We start from the raw sequence: 19,102 nt of genomic DNA on the forward strand, positions 1-19,102 counted from the left end.
GGATCTGTGTCTCAACTTAAACTCTGTAACATTTAAATATCAAAAACTTTGTTTTCTAACGAGGGAAGTATTGAGTGGGGAGAAATGAATTATATGCTTGATGTATACTGAAGGCTGGGAAAATTAAGGCCATTTCCCATGGTAAGAATGCCGTGATTTCAGTTTGCGAGAGTAAATTAAACCTTTGGGAGAATTTGTCTTCCATTAAATTGAACAGTTAAACAGCACTGAAGATTTTAATGTCACCACCACCAAACCCCAAAGGTTACAAAAAGAAAAAGAAAACAGTTTCCTTGTTTGCAAGTTCCCTGTCTCTCTATATAGGAAAAATAAAACTTATACATGTATGCTGAGAATCAGAAAACTCTTTAAAGATCATAATTCCATTCCTATACCATATGCTATTAATGTCTGTCAACACTGTTTAGCCAGCAACTGCTGACAGAACCATATTTGCTATCTAAATACATCATAAATAAATCAGTAATGAACTGCTTTAGTAAACCTTCTGCAGTGATTGGAAATACAGATCAAGTAAACAAACTCCGCAGATAGCACTTTGCTGCTAGAAGTATACACAACTGTTTAATGTCAACGACAAAGTCACTCACACCTCTCTTTCTGACAAGATGTGAGGTGGGTGAAGGAAGACCGTGAGAATGGCAAAAGTGTTTAATCAGTTGTAGGAAATGTACCCATCATCATTCATCATATTAATTCCTTTTTTTATTGTTTAGCTTTTACCATATGCAAATCCCAGAACAGGGACTTCCAGCAGGTAGAGTGATGTGAAATGTTTGCAACAAAACCAAACCACATGACATTATCCTGGTGTCAGGGCTCATTAAACACTCAAGATTCAGAGGATGTTCATCAAAAGCTTTGCTGAAGTTCAAGAGGATTTCAGACAAGCCTAGTACCCACCTTTAGTGACCATGTGGTGTGCTGGGTTTTAGCAGAGAAGAGACAGGACTTTGTTATAATAAACATGAGTATTTTTGCAGCTGCTGGACACAGAAAGACTTGGGTGTTCTCACTGTGATCTTTAGTTCCCAGACTGTGCTGCCTAGTGTCACCACACCTGGTCTCTCTAAATCTTGGCCTGAAGCGGACAGTCCTGGGACGGATTGCTGACTGCACCACAGGCTGATTAATGATTTTGCAAGTTCAGGGTTTCCTACTGGTTTTGGTGCTGAAGCAGGCCAGGCAGTTTTGACTGAGTTTCACTTTGAGATTTGGGATTCACACATGAAGATAAAAATGGAAGAAAACATTTGAGTTATCTGCCAAAGTAAGCCTGCCAAATTTTGCACAGACCTAACAGCAATTGTGTTTGGTGAGATGAAAATAGAGGTGGAATTTATGCGGTAAGGTAGGAACATTGAGAGCAACGGTAAAAGTCATATTGGCCTCTAGACTTACAAAAATCTGCCAGTGTGGTACACTTATAATTAAATAAGCAATTCTAGTGTCTCCAGTTCTTATCTGGACACAGGTTTTTAAAAAGTGACTGTATGACAGCTTGCTGTAATTAGACACCATGGCTTTATATCAGAGTCTTAATTAAGAGCTTGGAGAGATGGCAGCCTGTAATTCATTTACAGTATATTTTAACAGCAGAGATTCTTAGTCCCAGTGGGATGAAATAAACCACTAGTGTATAATGATACGTGGGATGGACAATATTTAGAAAAGAGAATGTGTCTCACACAAGGACAATTTCCTCTTAACCTCATCAGATGGATAACCATTTATTCTCCAAAATTATTTTCCCACTCATATAACAGACACTTTATAATACAAACAGAAAAACTTTTTTCAAAGTTCTTTTTATTGACCAGATTCACAGAGAAGTGGCAGGTGTGATCCTTTCTAGTAGGAATTAGCTCTTTATACAAAGAGCTAAAGCACAGAACAGGCAATATTGCCTACTTGTTATGCCCAACCAGCAGGACACCCTATCTGCACTCAGCACAATAAAATAGAATAAATCATTTTGAATGAGTACATTAATCTGTGGGCTCTGCAGTTCCCAGTCACCTGGAGTTAGGTGACTAGATACTAAATACTGAGCTGGGAAGGGAAACAGTACCGGTTAAGAGAGGAGAGGTACTTAATCGAGGGAGAGGGTAAGATCTGATCTCCTAATAAGTCAAGATATAAATTCATATTATGAGTATTTTAAGAAGACTAAGGTTCATGAAAAGGATTGTACTGTAAGACAAGGTTCCCTCTGGTGTCATTTGTTTCTGTGACAAGCTGCAGAGATTTCTGGAACAGAAGAAGTCCCAAGCTCCTAAATGGCATCTCAAGCCGAGTTCATGTAAAAAAGAAGAGAAGCATCACAGCCTGGATGATGAACATTCATATTTTACAGCCTTTCAGTTTATTTACCGATATATCTTTTTCTTAAGTATATTCGTTGTTTGTATCAGCTTGCCTAGGCAAAACAGAGCTATACATAATTCAGGAACAAAAAATTGTCAACACGTCACAGTAGAATCTGATCAAATAGACCCAAACAAATATTTGTCATTAATAACCAATTTTGGACACTTTAAAAAAATTAAATAAACAATAATAATAAGTATTATTAATAATAATTCATCATAAAGCCCCATTATTTAGTGCCAGTCTTCCTGGCTTTGTGCTCAGACCAGGTACAGGCTTTGTCTGAAAGGTAAGAGAGAGCTAATCTGAGCTGGGAATTCTGACCTAGGCTGGCAGGGAGACATATGAACAGGCAATCAGCCAACTGGCTAAAGCTGTCACCGACCCTCCAGATGGGGAAACAAGGCTAAGTGTGGAAGCTCCCATGCCACTTACACATTTCATTTTTTTGCTGTCAAAAAAGAAAAAAAAAAAGAAGAAGAAGAAGAAGAAAGGGGGAGGAGAAGTACAGGAGAGAGAGAGAGAGAGACAGAAGAACTGTTAATTTACAAAGCCTAAAATAGCAGCTGCTAATGGGCTTTTGCACTCATTCTTTAGTCGCTGCAAGGTCACAATCAGAACTAGCCTGTGATTGATTCTAAAGTGAAACCCGGCTCTTCACATCTATAATGGACATTAAAAAAACTGAAAGAAGATGAGAAGAGAAAACAAAAAGTGACATTTTATGGGCTCTCCAGGTTCTCAGAATGAATGTGGAAGGTGGAGTCATGCCCACTATTTTAATGCACCTCATAATAATTATTGTATTACACAGAGAATTAATTGTATAGATTAGCTGAACTTCATCAATTTTATGGGCTGTTTTAATGCCATTTCTTGTTTTCGTTCTGGTAAGTGCAGCCCCCTGCCCCATCTCTGTGCTCAAAGGGTTAAATGAGATGAGTGACAGCCTTTCTGCATGATTTACAACTTCGAGCCCTGTAGTGAAACCAGTGCTTGATGGATGATCCTGAAAGACGGAGAGTAACCATAAATCATGTCTTTGAATCATTGACAAAGATAAAGGAGAGAAAGAAAAAGCACTGGCATTGGCATTCATTCTCCCAATAATGTACATTGACTAGTTACAATACAAAACCTTAATTAAAAAAGCGAACTTAAAGTAGTCACCTCAGTGTGCAGATCATACCACTGGAGAGTGCTCACTAAGATTACAAATAAAAGTTCCAATGTAGCTAATATCCAGGAGAAAAGCACTCAAATGTGCATTTACTATGCAGCTGGGCTAAAAAAAGGTAAATGTGGATACTAATTACCACGTCATTTAGACCCCAGCCTCCCTTTTTTTACCGCCTGCTCTTAATTTATTAATTATTATTATTGTTACAGCAAGAGGGCCCAGTCAAGACCAGAGTCTCCTGGTGCTAGGTGCTATAAATATTAAAACACACTTCTTATCTCGGAAAGCTTGCAATCTAAATAGACAAGGCAGACAAAGGAAGTATTGTATCTATTTTATAGATGGGGAACTGGGGCGCAAAGCTGTATAGAGGATACTTAGCAAAGATAGGAAGTGAACACAAGTCCCCTAAATTCCAGCCCAGTAACCTATCTTTCTTAACTAATCTCAGATGTAACTATTTAGGTGCACTAATGAAAGACATTAGCTATATAACTCCATGTTTTATCACCTGCAGGAACAGCAGGTAAACAGAGATCACACAATTCACAGAATCATAGAATATCAGGGTTGGAAGGGACCTCAGGAGGTCATCTAGTCCAACCCCCTGCTCAAAGCAGGACCAATCCCCAAATTCTTTCATATATACCTCAAAACAATACATTTCAGTTATACATCTCAATGCACTTTACAAACAGTGACAAAGGAGGTTGTGAAATTCTCATTATTGGATTTTTTTAAAGAAGAGGTTGGACAAACACCTGTCAGGGATAAGCAAGGTTTACTGGATCTTACCTCAGCACAGGGTGCTGGCCTTGATGACCTCTCAAGGTTCCTTCCAACCCTACATTTCTGTGGTTCTATGACTATTACTTTGCCCATTTCATAAATGGAGGCACAGAGCAAGGGTGACTCGCCCAACATCACCAGCAAAATGGGAATAGAACCTAGGTCTCATGACTTTCAGCATGGCACTCCATGCTTGCATGTTCAGAAGTGTAGTAGTGAATTTAAAGGCCAAGTTGGCAGAACAAATGGTACCATCTATGAGTACACATTTCATCTCTATACTTGAAGAAGGATGGTAGAGTCACCAAGAAACATCTGAAAATATTTTGGAGAGCATCCATTTTGTGTTGGTAAATTCTGTGACTGCCCATAGAAAAGTTTCCTAAGCAAACGACTTACTAAGCAAACAAGGTGTACAATTACTCTAAATGTCCATTTGCATGTGGCAACCTAGTGAATCTGTAAATAGTCTGAGTGCAGTTACTGAAGCCTCTTGAAATTTTGGCCCTTCTTGAACAGGAAAAGTCAAACCAGAAATACTAACAGAGAAGACTGGAAAAAAAGAAGGGACATATGAGTAGATGTGAAGAAGGGTAGGTCTGAGTACAAGTTAATGCTTCATGTCCCATAGATCTTAATTCTTTAAAAAGAAAATCACTCATTTGAAAAGTGCATGCATCCATGTTGATTGAAATTAGGGGTGAACAAACCTGTGGGAGTTTGCAGTTTTGTGAACATCTTTGATATTAACTCTATGGTATAAACAAAATGGTGCGGGCTTTTTGCAAAGCTGATTTCAATAAAAAACAAACAACATACTAAACCATGCTTTTTAGCTAAAGGGAAGCCTGCAAGTAAAGCAGCCCCTTCATAAAAGCCAGGATGGTACAGGTGGGTGTCATATATAGTGATGTGTTGTATCTATTAATTTATTTTTCTCTCCCCATCCTTTTTCCCCCTATGTTCTCAGCCTCTGCTTCTCTTTCCACTTTTTCAGTGGAGCTACTTGTTCAAGTAACTCCTGGCTAATGTATGTAAGGAGCTCACAGTATGGTACCGAGTGACCTTTGGTAAATCACCAGGACCTACTTTTACATTGGCAGGAAGAGCTGGGGGAAATCATTTGCAATAAATCAGTTATCTGACAAATTTTGCCTCTTTTTCTGTTCAATAAGTGTCTACCTGCAGTTTGCACTTTTCTCAAATGCATTTGTTATTTAAAATTATCTGCCAAATAATTTATTTAGATAATTCTCACAAGCACTTTGCTACAAGTATTCACTATACAAAATTCTAGCGGTTTGGACAAGACACAGAGACTAGGCATGCAAACCGTGGACTAGGCACCACGGTTTGCATGGTAGGTTCCTTTTCCCTGGCTGGATGATGTTAGACTGAGGTTCCAATGCATATACTCACAATCATGGATCTGCAATTCGCTTTCTCTGAGAATTTGCTGAAAATTTATCCCTTCAACAAACATTCCTGTCCACAAACTATTTCCTAGAATAGTTACAGAAAGCCAAAAGGAGAAGGAGTATGAACAGAGACAAAGTAAATTTGCATAAAATTCATACAAATATTCATGGATTTTCCCCCAATTTTTAAGTTTAATTCTTCATACAGGGTACCAGATCTGCATATTGTACTAACATTTATGATAGAACTGGCCAGCTATTCACACCGCAATGGGCATTTTTTCTGGGTTTGTTCAGGTTTGGTTTTGTGTTTTTACAAAATTTAGATGGGGGGGGGGGAATCCAAAACTGAACACTTCTGGCTAAAAACTGAAAAAAGAATTCTGCCAAAAATCTTTTGATTCAGAAATATCTGATACGAGTTTTACTTCAGGTGCTTCATGCCTCCTTCTCCTCTGTAGGGCAGGCTTCCTGGCTGCATTACATCTGCTCTGGTAATTCACAGCATCTCTTCTTGCTGAGCCACTGCAGTGCATCATGGGAAATCTAGTCCAGCTGGGAAACCTGATACACAGAGATGGGGATATGAGGCGCATGACCTACAACTTCTCTGAGGCTCCACAATGGCTTTTCTGAACCAAAATACTTCATGTTTCAGACAATTTTTTTTTCAGGGTTGGGCTAGGGTTAGGGTTAGGGTTTATTGATGAGAAGTTGGAATTTTCCACAGAAATCAGACACTTTTTGTGAAAAATTTGGTTTCTTGCAAACCCAGTTTCCCATCAAATAACAGTTTAGATGGAAAATATTCAACCAACCTATTTATGGTACAAGCTGATGTGCTAACAAACATCACCCGATACCTTTCACAATATAGACCATGGCCCCAGCTGTACAGAGATTTACATATGTGCTTAAGTTTGCACTGTCAGCAGTCCCACTGAAACCAAGTTAAGTAGGTATGTAAATCTTTGCAAGATTGGGGCCTCAGACATTTACACGATCAGCAGATGTTTTGAAAATAGAATGTTGAAAAAAACACAAGTAGATTTTATTTAACTTCTACGGTTCTGAAATGGCAGTTTCTTTTTATCTTATCGTGTGGCCTCTTTGTTTTTTGTTTTTGTTTTTGTTTGTTTTTTACATTGTTTGCTTCTAAATACTTTTTTTAGCGATAAAACAAATACAGCACATCACAGCATGTGCCACTCATCAGTCCAAAGTCAGTGATTCTTATTAGAGAAAAAAATATAATAGTAATTATATTTTAAAAAAATTTGGCACGGTGCAGAAGTACTACAGAGAGGTAATGATTCAAGCTTGCTTCACTTGAGCTAAAAAGGCTTGATTTCCAGCACAGCTGGCTGGCTTAGAGAACACAACTACACTACTTAGAGCAATTCTCCAAATCTTGAGGTGATAAAGAAGACGGACATTCAGCTGTCACAGGAAATGACCCTGAAACTAAGTGAAACTAAGCAAGTATACTTTTGTTAAGAGATGCTGTTTATACAGGCAGGCCCCACTGAAGAAAATGTTACTCACTGCTCCCATCACTGGTGTGTGCTGCATATTTGGAAACATAATGAAGAAACTAAGTAGGAAATTGGTTTAAAGAAGAGTTGAGAAGATGTGTAAGTCTATTCTGATTCATGAAGCTATAGCCTGACAAGTGCTGGCAGACAGCCCACTTAATGATTGCAGATTAAGGGCAAAATCCTGTGCTAAATTACCAAAGGTGCACCAGAGATGGGGTCTGAGAATGGAGTCATAGCAGCTTAGAAGAGGTTACCAAGAGCTGTCTTATTAGTGAAGGACAGGCTGGCTCAGGGCAGGCTAGGCAACTCACTCCCCAATGCACCTTTGCTGATGCTTCAAAGATGAGTAGCATATTAGGTTCCTTGTCATCTCAGCTCCTGATGTTGACTGCAGCGGTTCTTCAATAGGACTTTGTGGGGATTGGAGAGGAGGTGTCATTGGTCCTGGCAGGCTTATTAGTCAAGCCTTCTCCTAGTGCAGAAGAGGGAATTAAGAGTGTATTTTACTCCTACTCTGCTTTGCCCCAGCACACTGAGGTGTGGGAGAGGATCTCTGGACTCTCTCTGCCCAGTGCACCAGCCTTTAACAACAATTTAACTAACTTAGGCAAGGTAGGCTGGGGGAAAGAAAGGGTTAACACAATAGGTGTGGCATTTGACAGAGAATACTTATGTTTAACCATTCATAAGTAAATCACATCAATTTAAGTGGATTCCATGTATTTCTGACTCTCCCATTAATCTCTGTGCAGTATGTCTAAATATTTGTCTCTTTCAGTCCTGATATAATTCTCCAGCAAAACTAAGTGGAATATCTTGGATTTCCTCCCCTCCCCCTTTCTTCTTTACTACCTTCCTTTCTTTTCAGGTGGAAGGAAGTGGCAAAAATCTTTGGATGATCATTTAACAAAACAGGAATTTAATAAACCCAGTGTTTGGGTACATCACAGCTTTGATGTTGGCGCTGAACTTCACATACATTAAACCTGCATCATCTATCAATCTTACAGTTGTGTGTCATTTATGAAAATCTACTGAGTATTGTTTTCATCTCACCTTACAACAAGTAGCAAGCCTCATGAATACTGAAGAGCATTGTAAATACTGCACATCTTTTATTTTTAAAAGTTTAGACAGTTTGGAACAGCAAAAATTCTTTGTTGCGAACTGCAGCTCAGAGCACTGATCCCCAGCTTCTTCTTCCTCCTCCTCTCTTTTTTATACTGTGTGTAAATGTGCAGCGACATTGCCTGGTATCATGAGTAATATCTACAAGTTGTCGTCCCTATACCTGAACTCTGCCTGTGCTAGCCATTAGTCCAGGCATGAGTTGGTTCGAGTGTGATATTATTATTATTCAAATTTCATCCCACTAGGAAGCAACCCGCTTTGAGATTCGTATCTATTCATTTCCACTGGTTTATTGAAATCTGACAACCTGCTTTTCCTACATTTTTAAACACTGTAACCTTACGGCCACACACCGGTGTCCTCCTGCATTTACCACCTATTGCTCTCAGAGGTACATTTGCCGTAGACTGAATAACATTTTACCTTCATACAGAATCTTTCATTCTGAAGGATAAAGCTCCACTGAAATGCAGCTATCTCTGGGGCACTGGGAGGCAACCAAGTGTCAAACAGCACAACTGCAGTGAATAGGAACATTTCATTCAAGGCCACATTGGGAAACCCCTGTTCTTGTGAAAAGTGCAACATCACCTTTAATATACATGTAGAACAGACAGGAGCTCAATCTTCCAGGTCTCATCCAAAAGACCACCACAGTCAAATGCATTCTGCTTCAGAAGGATGAAAGGTAGAAGACTTGCACCAAGTCTCCGCTGGGCATAGCGGAGGTGTGGGAACTGCAGAGTACAGCTGTGGCTTCCGAACTGAGGGGGAGGCTGGAGACCTATGTGGGCACCAGCATGCTTTAGAGCAACCACAGGGCTGCTCTTGACTACATTTTAGCTGTAACAGACAGAAATTGTGTAAGTGCAGAAGGGTCCAGCCTCACCCCCTTCTGTCCCTGGCCTGCCAAAACACCCCCCACAACAGAAACTTGAAAGAGGAACTGGAAGAGGAATCCCCATCTGGAGGTTTAGGCCAGTTATATGTCCCTTTTGAATGATCAAAGTGTCACCAACAGGCCTTAGTGGGGTTCAGGGTGGAGCCCTTTGTTTACACTGGCATTGTAATCAAATTTAAAAACTGCTTAAACACAGTTGTTGCCACATGAAGTTTTAACATGGTTTGGCCAACTAGTGTGAATGGGGACCAGATTATAATAGAACAACACTACTCTAATTCAGGGATGCATAGTTCTTGAACGTTGTTCTAACCTGGCAACTGAAGTCAAGCTTTGTTACAATTGAGTTTTCAGTCCTATTTAAGCATATTTTTTAAAATATGGTTGCAAAACTAATGTGGAAGAGGCCTTCATGAACCCGACTGGAACCTCAGTCTGGCAGCCTAGGTGTGGCAAACCTGACATTTCGACCTCAAGGCTATTATGTCCAGTTCCCTGAACTTGAGTGATTTCTTTCACCTAGACAACTTGTAATAAGGAGTACAAATTTTCCATGCTTGCTCCAAAGAAAATCTGGTATGAAGCATAATTCCAAATAGCACTATAATCCACTGTAAGGTATTAATCAGTGATGGGTGAACATATAGTAAATTTAAGTATCTAAAAGTCCAGATTCTCCATCAAAATTATCTGAACCTCTTTGGCATGGAAATCAGATTGTAAAATCTCCTGGGAACGTGACTGCCTGGCAAGATTTCCAGCACATCCTCCTTTATACTGTACATAAAGAGGTTTTTGCAAAGCCAAGATCACCATATTTTGCCTGCTAAAAAGAGAAAAGAACCACCCTCCATTTCCAGAACTTTGATTGTTCAGATAATATGGAGTCCAGATGCAAACCTCCAGGAAATGACTGTGTTATGTAGAAATGAATGTGTGTCCTACTCTCTGACAATATTGTAGGTTACAATGCATAAACACTGTACTGGCCTTTTTATCAGAGACTCCAAAGTCAAGGGGAGATGTGGGTGTTCAGCATGTCTGAAAATCAGGCCCTGTGTTTACAATCACAAGATTCTTCCAACTTCATCTTTTCCTTACAAAAATCTATTTTCTGTCCTTTGCCTTCCAATCTCTTAAGATCATTCCATGTGAATAAAATTGCTTTCAAAAGCACAATTTTTTCCCTCAGCATTTCCTGTCCTCTCACCTTATAAACAGCTTTGAGAACTTTCCAACCAAAAGCAGCCATGTGGAGCCAGAACTGTTTCAGATTTATAAAGGGCCTTTGCTAACATCCTGTCGGGTGTTAAAAATCCCTCAGCTGCTTAGCTAGGACCACCCGGCTAGTTCTGAACCACATCTGACAAAATGATACTGTTCACTTCCAGAACCCATCACACAGTTATTCTTGGATAAAAGGTAAAGCAAATAGCAGCCAACTGCTCACTGCTGCAGAAACAAAGACCATCTAGCCATTTATCAAAGCTTCAGACAACCAGTTTGCTTTAAGCTCAGCCACCTCTCCTATTACAGCTTTAAACGATAACACGCTATAATATCAGAAATGACAAATGGAACCAGGGGCCTAACCTATACGCGATCAATACCTTCTCTGAAATAAGAGCCATCTTTAAAATATTGACAAAGGGAGCAGGAATACATATAAAACTGCAATTTTTTCTTGAATTGTTTGGTATGGTCACTGTCAACATTCATTTGTCCATGACAATATTTTTTTTCATGAGAGTGGCAAAATCCCAGGATGAGCAACTATTGTCAAACCATCATTGTTGCCCTGTGTCTACTGTTTATTGAAGAATAAGAGGAAAGGGCCAATGCAACTGACTTCACTGGAACTTTCCACTGCAGTTTAGAAATCATTTATGCTACGTGCAAGGCAGCATTGCTTTCGGCTTTAACTAAGAAGCGCACAGAGAATTAACGGAGTGATCAGACTCGTTCATTTTGATGGGGCTCCCCTCCAGCTTGGGTCAGAAAAGGTTGGGTTATTTTAAATACCCTCATTAACCCTCAACAAGAGCAGAATAAAAATGTTGTGTTTAGATTGTAAAGATAAAAACCTTCCCCTGAAGGACTGATGGAGGAAGCACCATAAGTGGCAGCTGCTTCCACCTCCTGAGTTTAATAAATACTTTATAGTTTTTTAGTGCCTTAAAGTGTTCCCCACTCTGTGAGCACCCTAGAGATAATGAATAATAATCCAGAATGCTGTGCAAATGAGAGTTTCCTTTTAGAGATGGGGAAACTGAGACATAGCCAGGTTAAATGACTTGGCAAAGGTCACACAGGAAGTTGACACAGCTGGGAATTGAACTCAGAGTGCCTGAGTCCACAACTGTGCTTTAAGCACAAGTCTTGCCTTTCCTCCTTTTGGCTAGAAAATACCCTAGGTGACAAGACAAAAACTAACCAGTGAAATAGCTGGTTAGTCACAAAGGAAAAGCATCTCCAGGCTATGGGGAAGACCAGTGATCAAAAGAGCAAACTTAAGGGAAGGCATTGCAGCATTTGTACCCAGGGAACAACTGTGCAACTCTGAAAAATAGCCATACTAGCAGATCTAAAGAGAAAGCCAAAAAGCTCAACTCAGGTTTCTTCCTGAGACATGAGTGGCCATTCTCCTGCAACCTTACTGATAGGAGGGCACATGGGGAAACAGGTGGCAGAGTGAGGTTGACTGGTTCGGGACCAGCAAAGAAATGTAAGAGGTCATAGCTAAAGGACATATGTAGGAAAGGCCTTTTTGCTACATGGATCAACATCTTGTACTGTTATGACAATGCAATCTGCCCCTGGCGTTCCGCTGTAACGGCCGCTTTGGTCTGTGGCCATTGCAAGAGAAATGGTGGTGACTGGGTTTGGCAAGCTGTCATCCCAGCCATTGTGGATGTTTCTGAAGGCAGTAGGTAGTGTTCAGGCATGGAAAAGAAGGGGGAGTATTGTGCATTAGGTGCGGAGCAATGTTTTTCTCTTAACTATACTGCCAATCATGTTCCTAAGCAGCAGCAGAATTTTGTGCCTGTTGGAGCTGGAAAAATGAATGCCAAGAAGCTGTGAGGGGCAGAATGTGCAGGCTGGCATCACAGATTGTAGCTGGCTCCAGAGTTCGTCTGGGTAATAAGGGACTTGCTGTAACCTTCCCAGACTGACTCATTGACCTTTTTGTCATTTAATCAAGACAGGGCATGCACGAGAAGAAGGGCTAGAGAAGCAGCAACTGGAGTATAAGAGGTAGGGAGAGTGAAGTGCACAGTAGAACAAATGCCCAATTGGAAGGTGGTTTTCAGACAGACTGAGCAGTAGTGCCCAAGATGGTATGGACACTATTTGTATTACAGTAGCACCAAGGGTATGTCTACACTGCCTGTGGGGTTGAGCCTCTCAGCCTGGGTGGACAGATTCAGGTTAGCAGGGCTCGGTACTAGTGCTCTAAAAATAGATGTGTAGACACTTTGAAGTTGCAGCATGGGCTCTGAAGCTTAAGGAGAAGTGCGGGGGCTTCAGAACTTGATCCACAACTTCAGAGCACTATCTACACAGCAATTTTTAAAGCCCTGGCTCAAGAAGCCCAAGACTGTCAATCTGGGCTGGAAGGCTTTCTCCCACCGACATACCAATACAGGCCGCCACTGAGATCAGGGCCCCTTGGGCAGGACAAAGACAGAGTAGGAGATAGACCGGGGTGGGCAAACTTTTTGGCCTGAGGGCCACATCGGGGTGCAAAACTGTATGGAGGGCCAGGTAGGGAAGGCTATGCCTTCCCAAACAGCCTGGCCCCCCGGCCCCTATCCACCCCCTCCTACTTCCCACCCCCCTCAGAACCTCCCAACCATCCAACGCCCCCCTGCTCCTTGTCCTCTGACCGCCCCCCCAGGACCCCTGCCCCTAACCACCCCCCAGGACTTCACCCCCTATCTAACACCCCCCCCCCCCGCTCCCTGTCCCCTGACTGCCCCCCCAGAACCTCTGTCCTATCCAACCACCCTCTGTTCCCCGTCTCCTGACCACCCCCTCCCTGGACCCCCCGCACCTAACTGCCCCCCCCAGAACTCCACCCCCTATCCAACCACCCCCTGCTCCCTGACTGCCCCCCAGGACGGTCTGCCCCTTATCCAACCCCCCGGCCCCTAACTATGCCGCTCAGAGTAGCATGTCTGGGAGCTGCGCTGGAGCCAGACACACTGCCGCGCTGCCCTGCATGAGCGCACAGCCCCGCCACCCAGAGAGCTTCCCATGTGGTGGTGTGGCTACAGGGGAGGGGGACAGCAGGGGAGGGGCCAGGGGCTAGCCTCCAGGGCCAGGAGCTCAGGGGATGGGCAGGATGGTCCCATGGGCCGGATGAGGCCTGGGGGCCATAGTTTGCCCACCTCTGAGATAGAACCTGCCCTGAAGAATTTACAGTCTAAATGGACAAGGTTGAGAGAAAGGAAGCATTACTGGGGGAAACTGAGGCACAGAGAGACTAATTTGCTCAAGGTCACACAAGAAGTCTGTCATAAAGTTAGGAATTGAACCCACAACTCCTGAATCCTGACCCAGTTCCTTAATGACAGGAACATTTTTCCTCATGGTGTTGAAGTAGTTGCACAAAGCCAGATCCACCACATAGTACAGAGAAAATTGGACAGCCTAACATAATCATCAAAGGGACTTCTTGGCTGACTCTCCCTTCTTGTTTAACTAGCATATCTGCCTTTTGCCAGCTACCTCTGTGCAAAATTGCCAACTGCTTTGAAAAGGGATATTTGGCAAAGTGAATATTTCTTTGCTTATGAGTGCTTTAGAAACTTCAGCAAAGAAAAACGATTCCAAGAAGGGAGAGAATGAATAAAGTGACAAAGACAGCTAAGCAGCTGGAGATCTGTTTCCCTTAAATAAGTGCTATTGAAGAATACCCTGAAATGTGATGTGTATTAGTCAGGTATTAGGACGCATCTGGGGGCAAACATCGTATGTTTTAAGATATTAAAGACAATGAAAAAGAGGGAGAAGGGAAAACAGAGTTCTGAGCTATGTGATCTAGGAATTAAAGCAAAGAACTGAGAGTCAGGAGACCCAGTTTAGGAAAGTACTATGTGATACTGGACATGTCACTTTACCTCCTCATTTTCCACCTGTAAAGTGGGCACAAATTCTGATGACACTGACGCACCTTTGTAAAGGCCTTTCAGGTCTTTGGATGAAAAGTGGTATGTAAGTGCTATGTATTAGTTATGATTTCTGTTGTTATTTTTAAGTGTATGGATGGCTCCTGCTCGAATTTGTAGAACACGATCACTGCTGTTGGAATGCAGTGTGTGTTCCGGGACCACTACTGGCAAATGGGAGAAACGGAGAATTAAAAAGGAACAAAAGGAAAGAACTTGCTCTATGTTTGGCAGCAAGCAACTCGTCATAGCATTAGCAGTTTTTTTCCCCAGGGACTGCCACTGAGTTTTCTACTATGTGCTGGCCATTTCAAAAGGAGTTACATCAATGCAGGGAGCAGGCAGAGATTTCCAGGGTGAGGAATACAGAATGAGGGGGTAGAAGATGGTAGAGCGTTCTGCAGAGGTCACTCGGAACACTGGGTGTTTCTGAGTGCAAAGGTACCATATCTTATTCTGAGAGCTAAAAGAGTGATCTCTGACTGCATACTCTCCATGCTGGTGAACAAAGCCACAGCCTTCACTTTCCAATAGCTGTGTGGTCTGGATAATGTATACACAGCAGGAAGAAGGTATGGTGACAGGCCAATTTTAATGTTGATTTTTGGAATTGCTCGATCGATGGGCCCAAATGAAATAATACCTTAGCTTAAAAATGTAGAGGACTCAGCACATTGGGTGGAATTCTTTAACTTGGACAACATGCTACTCTGTTTTCTGACCCAACGGTTCTCAACCTTTCCAGACTACTGTACCCCGTTCAGGAATCTGATTTGTCTTGCTTAGCCTCAGGGGTGAAAATAACTGAAAAGTCTTACCAGTCCGGGAGCCTGACTCTGGGCCCCTGGAAGGGGCGGGGCCTTGGGAGGAAGGGGCGGGGGCTCAGACAGAAGGGGCGGAGCTGGGGGCATCAGCCTCCCCCAGCCAGTCCTTCAGTGCTGCCCGGCCCACGCCGCCCAGGGCTCCAGCAGCAATTTAAAGAGCCCGGGGCTCTTGCCGCTGCTGCGGTGGCTGGGAGTCCCAGGCTCTTTTAAATCGCCAGGTCCCGGGGCAGCTGCCCTTTTGCCAACCCTCTCCCTCCTTGGCGGCCTGGTGGGGGGAAGGGGCAGCGATGTTAAAGAGCTTTAACGACCCTACTGGCAGGGCTGCGATGGGAGGGCACAGGCAACAGGGGCAGAAGCGCTTTAAGGTTGGCTGTGAACGGGCCCATACTGGCGGCCACTTCTTACCAGTACGCTGTACCGGCCCACTTTCACCTCTGTTTACCCTCCAAGTTACACCTCACTTAAAAACTATTTACTTATAAAATCACACATAAAAATACAAAAAAGTGTTACAGCACACTATTACTGAAAAATTGCTTACTTTTTCATTGCTACCATATAATTATAAAATAAATCAATTGGAATATAAATACTATACTTACATTTCAGTGTATACTATATAGAGCAGTATAAACATGTCATTATCTGTATAAAATTTTAGTTTGTACTGACTTCGCTGGTGCTTTTTATGTAGTCTGTTGTAAAACTAGGCAAATATCTAAATGAGCTGATGTATCCTCTGAAAGACTTCTGCGTAACCCCAGCATTATGTGTACCCCCTAATTGAGAATCACCGTTCTAATCCATATGCATCTAAAAGGGGACACTATTTATCAGCATAGTTAGCTCAGTGCACTTGTGGTATCAAACTGAGATCCCCTCTCAAAGGCAGCCACATTTGGTTTTCAGCACTGTCAATAGCAATTGAAATTGATTAGACAGTTGAGCACAGTGACTTTGTTGATCTAGACCATACCAGCTCAGGGGAAGGGTTGCTTTTCTTAGGAGTAAGAGATACAGTTTGTGCCACTCTCCAGAGAAAGGCTGAAAAATAATTCTGAAACTCAACATCAATGAGTTGCTTTTGCTGGGGAAATCCAGTTCTCAGATTGCCTTGTAAAGAATGAAGGGGAAAAAATCATTGTGCTGAAAGTAAAATAAACTATTATTAACTAATAATACATAACAAACACGTATCATGCCATAACTCTGCATGGCACTTAACAGAGATTTTAAAAAAATAACATGGTCTGTGCCCTGAAGAACATACAAGCTCAATTAAAGTAATGTAGAACAGGGAAGTAGCAGATAAATGAAAGGAGAAATGAGGTTAAAAGAACGAAAAATAATGCAAGTCATATTATGTAGGGGTAAAATCTCAGAAGAGGAGAGCAGTAGAGGGGAGGTCCAATCTTGCATCTGAGTTTTGGCAGAGGGGATATACAGAAGGGGACAGATTACAGAAATGGCACAGAAGGAGTAAATCAGAAGTGGCTTGAGGATCATAATGAGCAAGACAAGGGGCCAGATATTCAAAGACATTTAAGCTCCTGAAGATGCAGGGGAATTTTCAGAAGTGCCTAAGCAATTTAGGTGGGAAATAGGACCTAATTTGCTTAGATGCTGTTTAAAATCCCTGTAGGTGCCTATCTGCATTTTTAGGCACCTAAATACTTTTCAAAATCTGGCAACAGATCATTTGATTACATTGAATTCTAGCTTTCCTTACAATCACAGTTGCACTGCATGAGTTTGCAGATACTATATAATTATTATACTAAAATAAGACCAGCACTAGTTTTAAGAAATCTGGCCCATTTCAGTGGTGATGTACATGATGGTGGTTTACTTAAGCCAACTGGGCAATCAGTAGATGTGCAAAATGAGGACAACATATCAAGGAAAGGAACTAAGATGAGGGTGTTTTATAGAGTAGCTCCCTTACATACATTATTAAAATTAGAATCAAACTGGCACAAGAAATTACTTAGCTCACTGTACTTTTGGGGACTACCCATAGAGTAATATGCTACTCAGCAAACTCACAGTTCATCTTAAGATCTCCTCTAGAAGGGAAACCAGGAAAGGAGTAAAATTATGGTCCCATCGCCTTTGCTCCCCTGAAGCTTGAAGCTCTGAAAAACTAACAGGCTCCTGCATGGTATCTGAAATGACAGTGTGGGACACAAGCAGCAAGCACCCACAACTATAACTTACTGTAAATGACACCAGAATAAACAATGCAAGCAATTCAGCATTATAGATAGACTAGTACCGCCCTGCACCCAACGCACATATATCCTGCCCCTCGTGTGATTTACATCTTTTGTTAAAACCACCTCTGCTGTGAATGACGACAGTTTCTCAAATGAGAGGTGGTCCATCCTGCTGGAAAAGTGGGCACGCTGTGATGTCTGATGTTTTTCTGTTTAAATAATGGTGTGTAGCATACAGTAGTCCTGGGTGCAGCATTAAGATGTGGCTGCAGTACTTTGCTGGAATTTGCAATGGTTACAACTGCCTTGATACAGTCGCCATATGGAAACTTTGCTTTTTCCAAGTACAAAGAAAACCACACTTACCTATATATATATATATTTGCCATGCTGGCTGAACCCTAATAATTTGTCATGGGTTTGCTATGGTTCAGGGTTGTTTTCATGGAATGCACTGTATGTCTAGTCTGCATTGCACAATAGACAGTGTAACAATAGTATCTAGGGTCACGGCCATCAGTTATTCTTCAAATTATTCTTGAATGAAGTGATAAATCAAACCCCCTCCCCATGAGAGCTGAAGACTCAGGCGAATAATGATCAGAAAGGATATTAGTATTCTGTTTCAACCCCTTTAGTATAAGATTATGCCTTTTCTTTGCTACTATAAAGAAAATGAAAACAGTGCAGCTTTTGGAATTTGCATCCAGTATATTCTGTGCTTTCCTGTGACTGTGTTTATTGGTTAACAAAGGAATAACCTTACAATGGAATTTCATCGGCTGCATTGTCAGATTAGCCTCAGTGAAAGTTATGAATACTGTACAATTCAAGGGGAATATAGACCTCTCTGTGGGTCAATTACAATTTATTATGTAAATGTTTCAGATTTCTAATTTCTAAACAATCTGGACACATCAATGGCTTCACTGTATATCAGGAGGGTGTACTAAAAAGGTAGTGAAGTGAAGTGAGCTGTAGCTCACGAAAGCTTATGCTCAAATAAATTGGTTCGTCTCTAAGGTGCCACAAGTCCTCCTGTTCTTTTTGCGGATACAGACTAACACGGCTGCTACTCTGAAACCTAAAAACGTACTGTTTGTTGACCCACTGCATCACTGAACAAGGAACTTTATTAGAATAAAGGGAAGAGTATATCCCTAAAGCCACTCTATCTTTCTGGATATGTTTAGACGGCAGGACGAGGTGTGACTGAAGAATACGTAGACATGCCTGAGCTAACTTTGAGTTAGTTAGAGCAAAGCTAGTTCAAGTAACAATACCAGTGAAGCCAGCGCAGGACAGGCAGTGGCTGCTTGAGTATGTACCCAGGGACCGGAGTGGTTGGGGCCTAGTCTGTTCAGTCACTCATGCGGCTGAGGATTTACTGGTATTGTTACGTGAAACAGCTTTGATCTGGATAGGTCAAAGCTAGCTTGGGTATGTCTACACATGCTGCAATTGCATGTCCTGAGTGCAGTGTAGACAGACCCTCTGTCTGTTTCATTGTAGCACTTCTGCTTGGGACCTTTCCCTGCTCTCC

General features: G+C 41.8%; 1 protein-coding gene across 6 annotated transcripts in view; it reads right to left on the reverse strand.

The window, feature by feature from the left end:
- TSHZ2 (teashirt zinc finger homeobox 2) overlaps positions 1–19,102 on the reverse strand; it is a 262,531-nt gene that overhangs the window by 126,662 nt on the left and 116,767 nt on the right. The window contains exon 1 of one of the 6 annotated variants that reach the window (XM_043527513.1): positions 17,390–17,578. The exons of the other annotated variants lie outside the window; for them this stretch is intronic. Within the exon in view, the coding sequence (XP_043383448.1) occupies positions 17,390–17,396 (7 nt within the window). The 5' untranslated portion in view covers positions 17,397–17,578. Of the gene's footprint in view, positions 1–17,389; positions 17,579–19,102 lie in introns of those variants that run through there. 6 annotated transcript variants of the gene reach the window in all.

Source organism: Chelonia mydas, chromosome 13 (genome assembly GCF_015237465.2).
Source record: "Chelonia mydas isolate rCheMyd1 chromosome 13, rCheMyd1.pri.v2, whole genome shotgun sequence".
Lineage (NCBI taxonomy): Eukaryota > Metazoa > Chordata > Testudines > Cheloniidae > Chelonia > Chelonia mydas.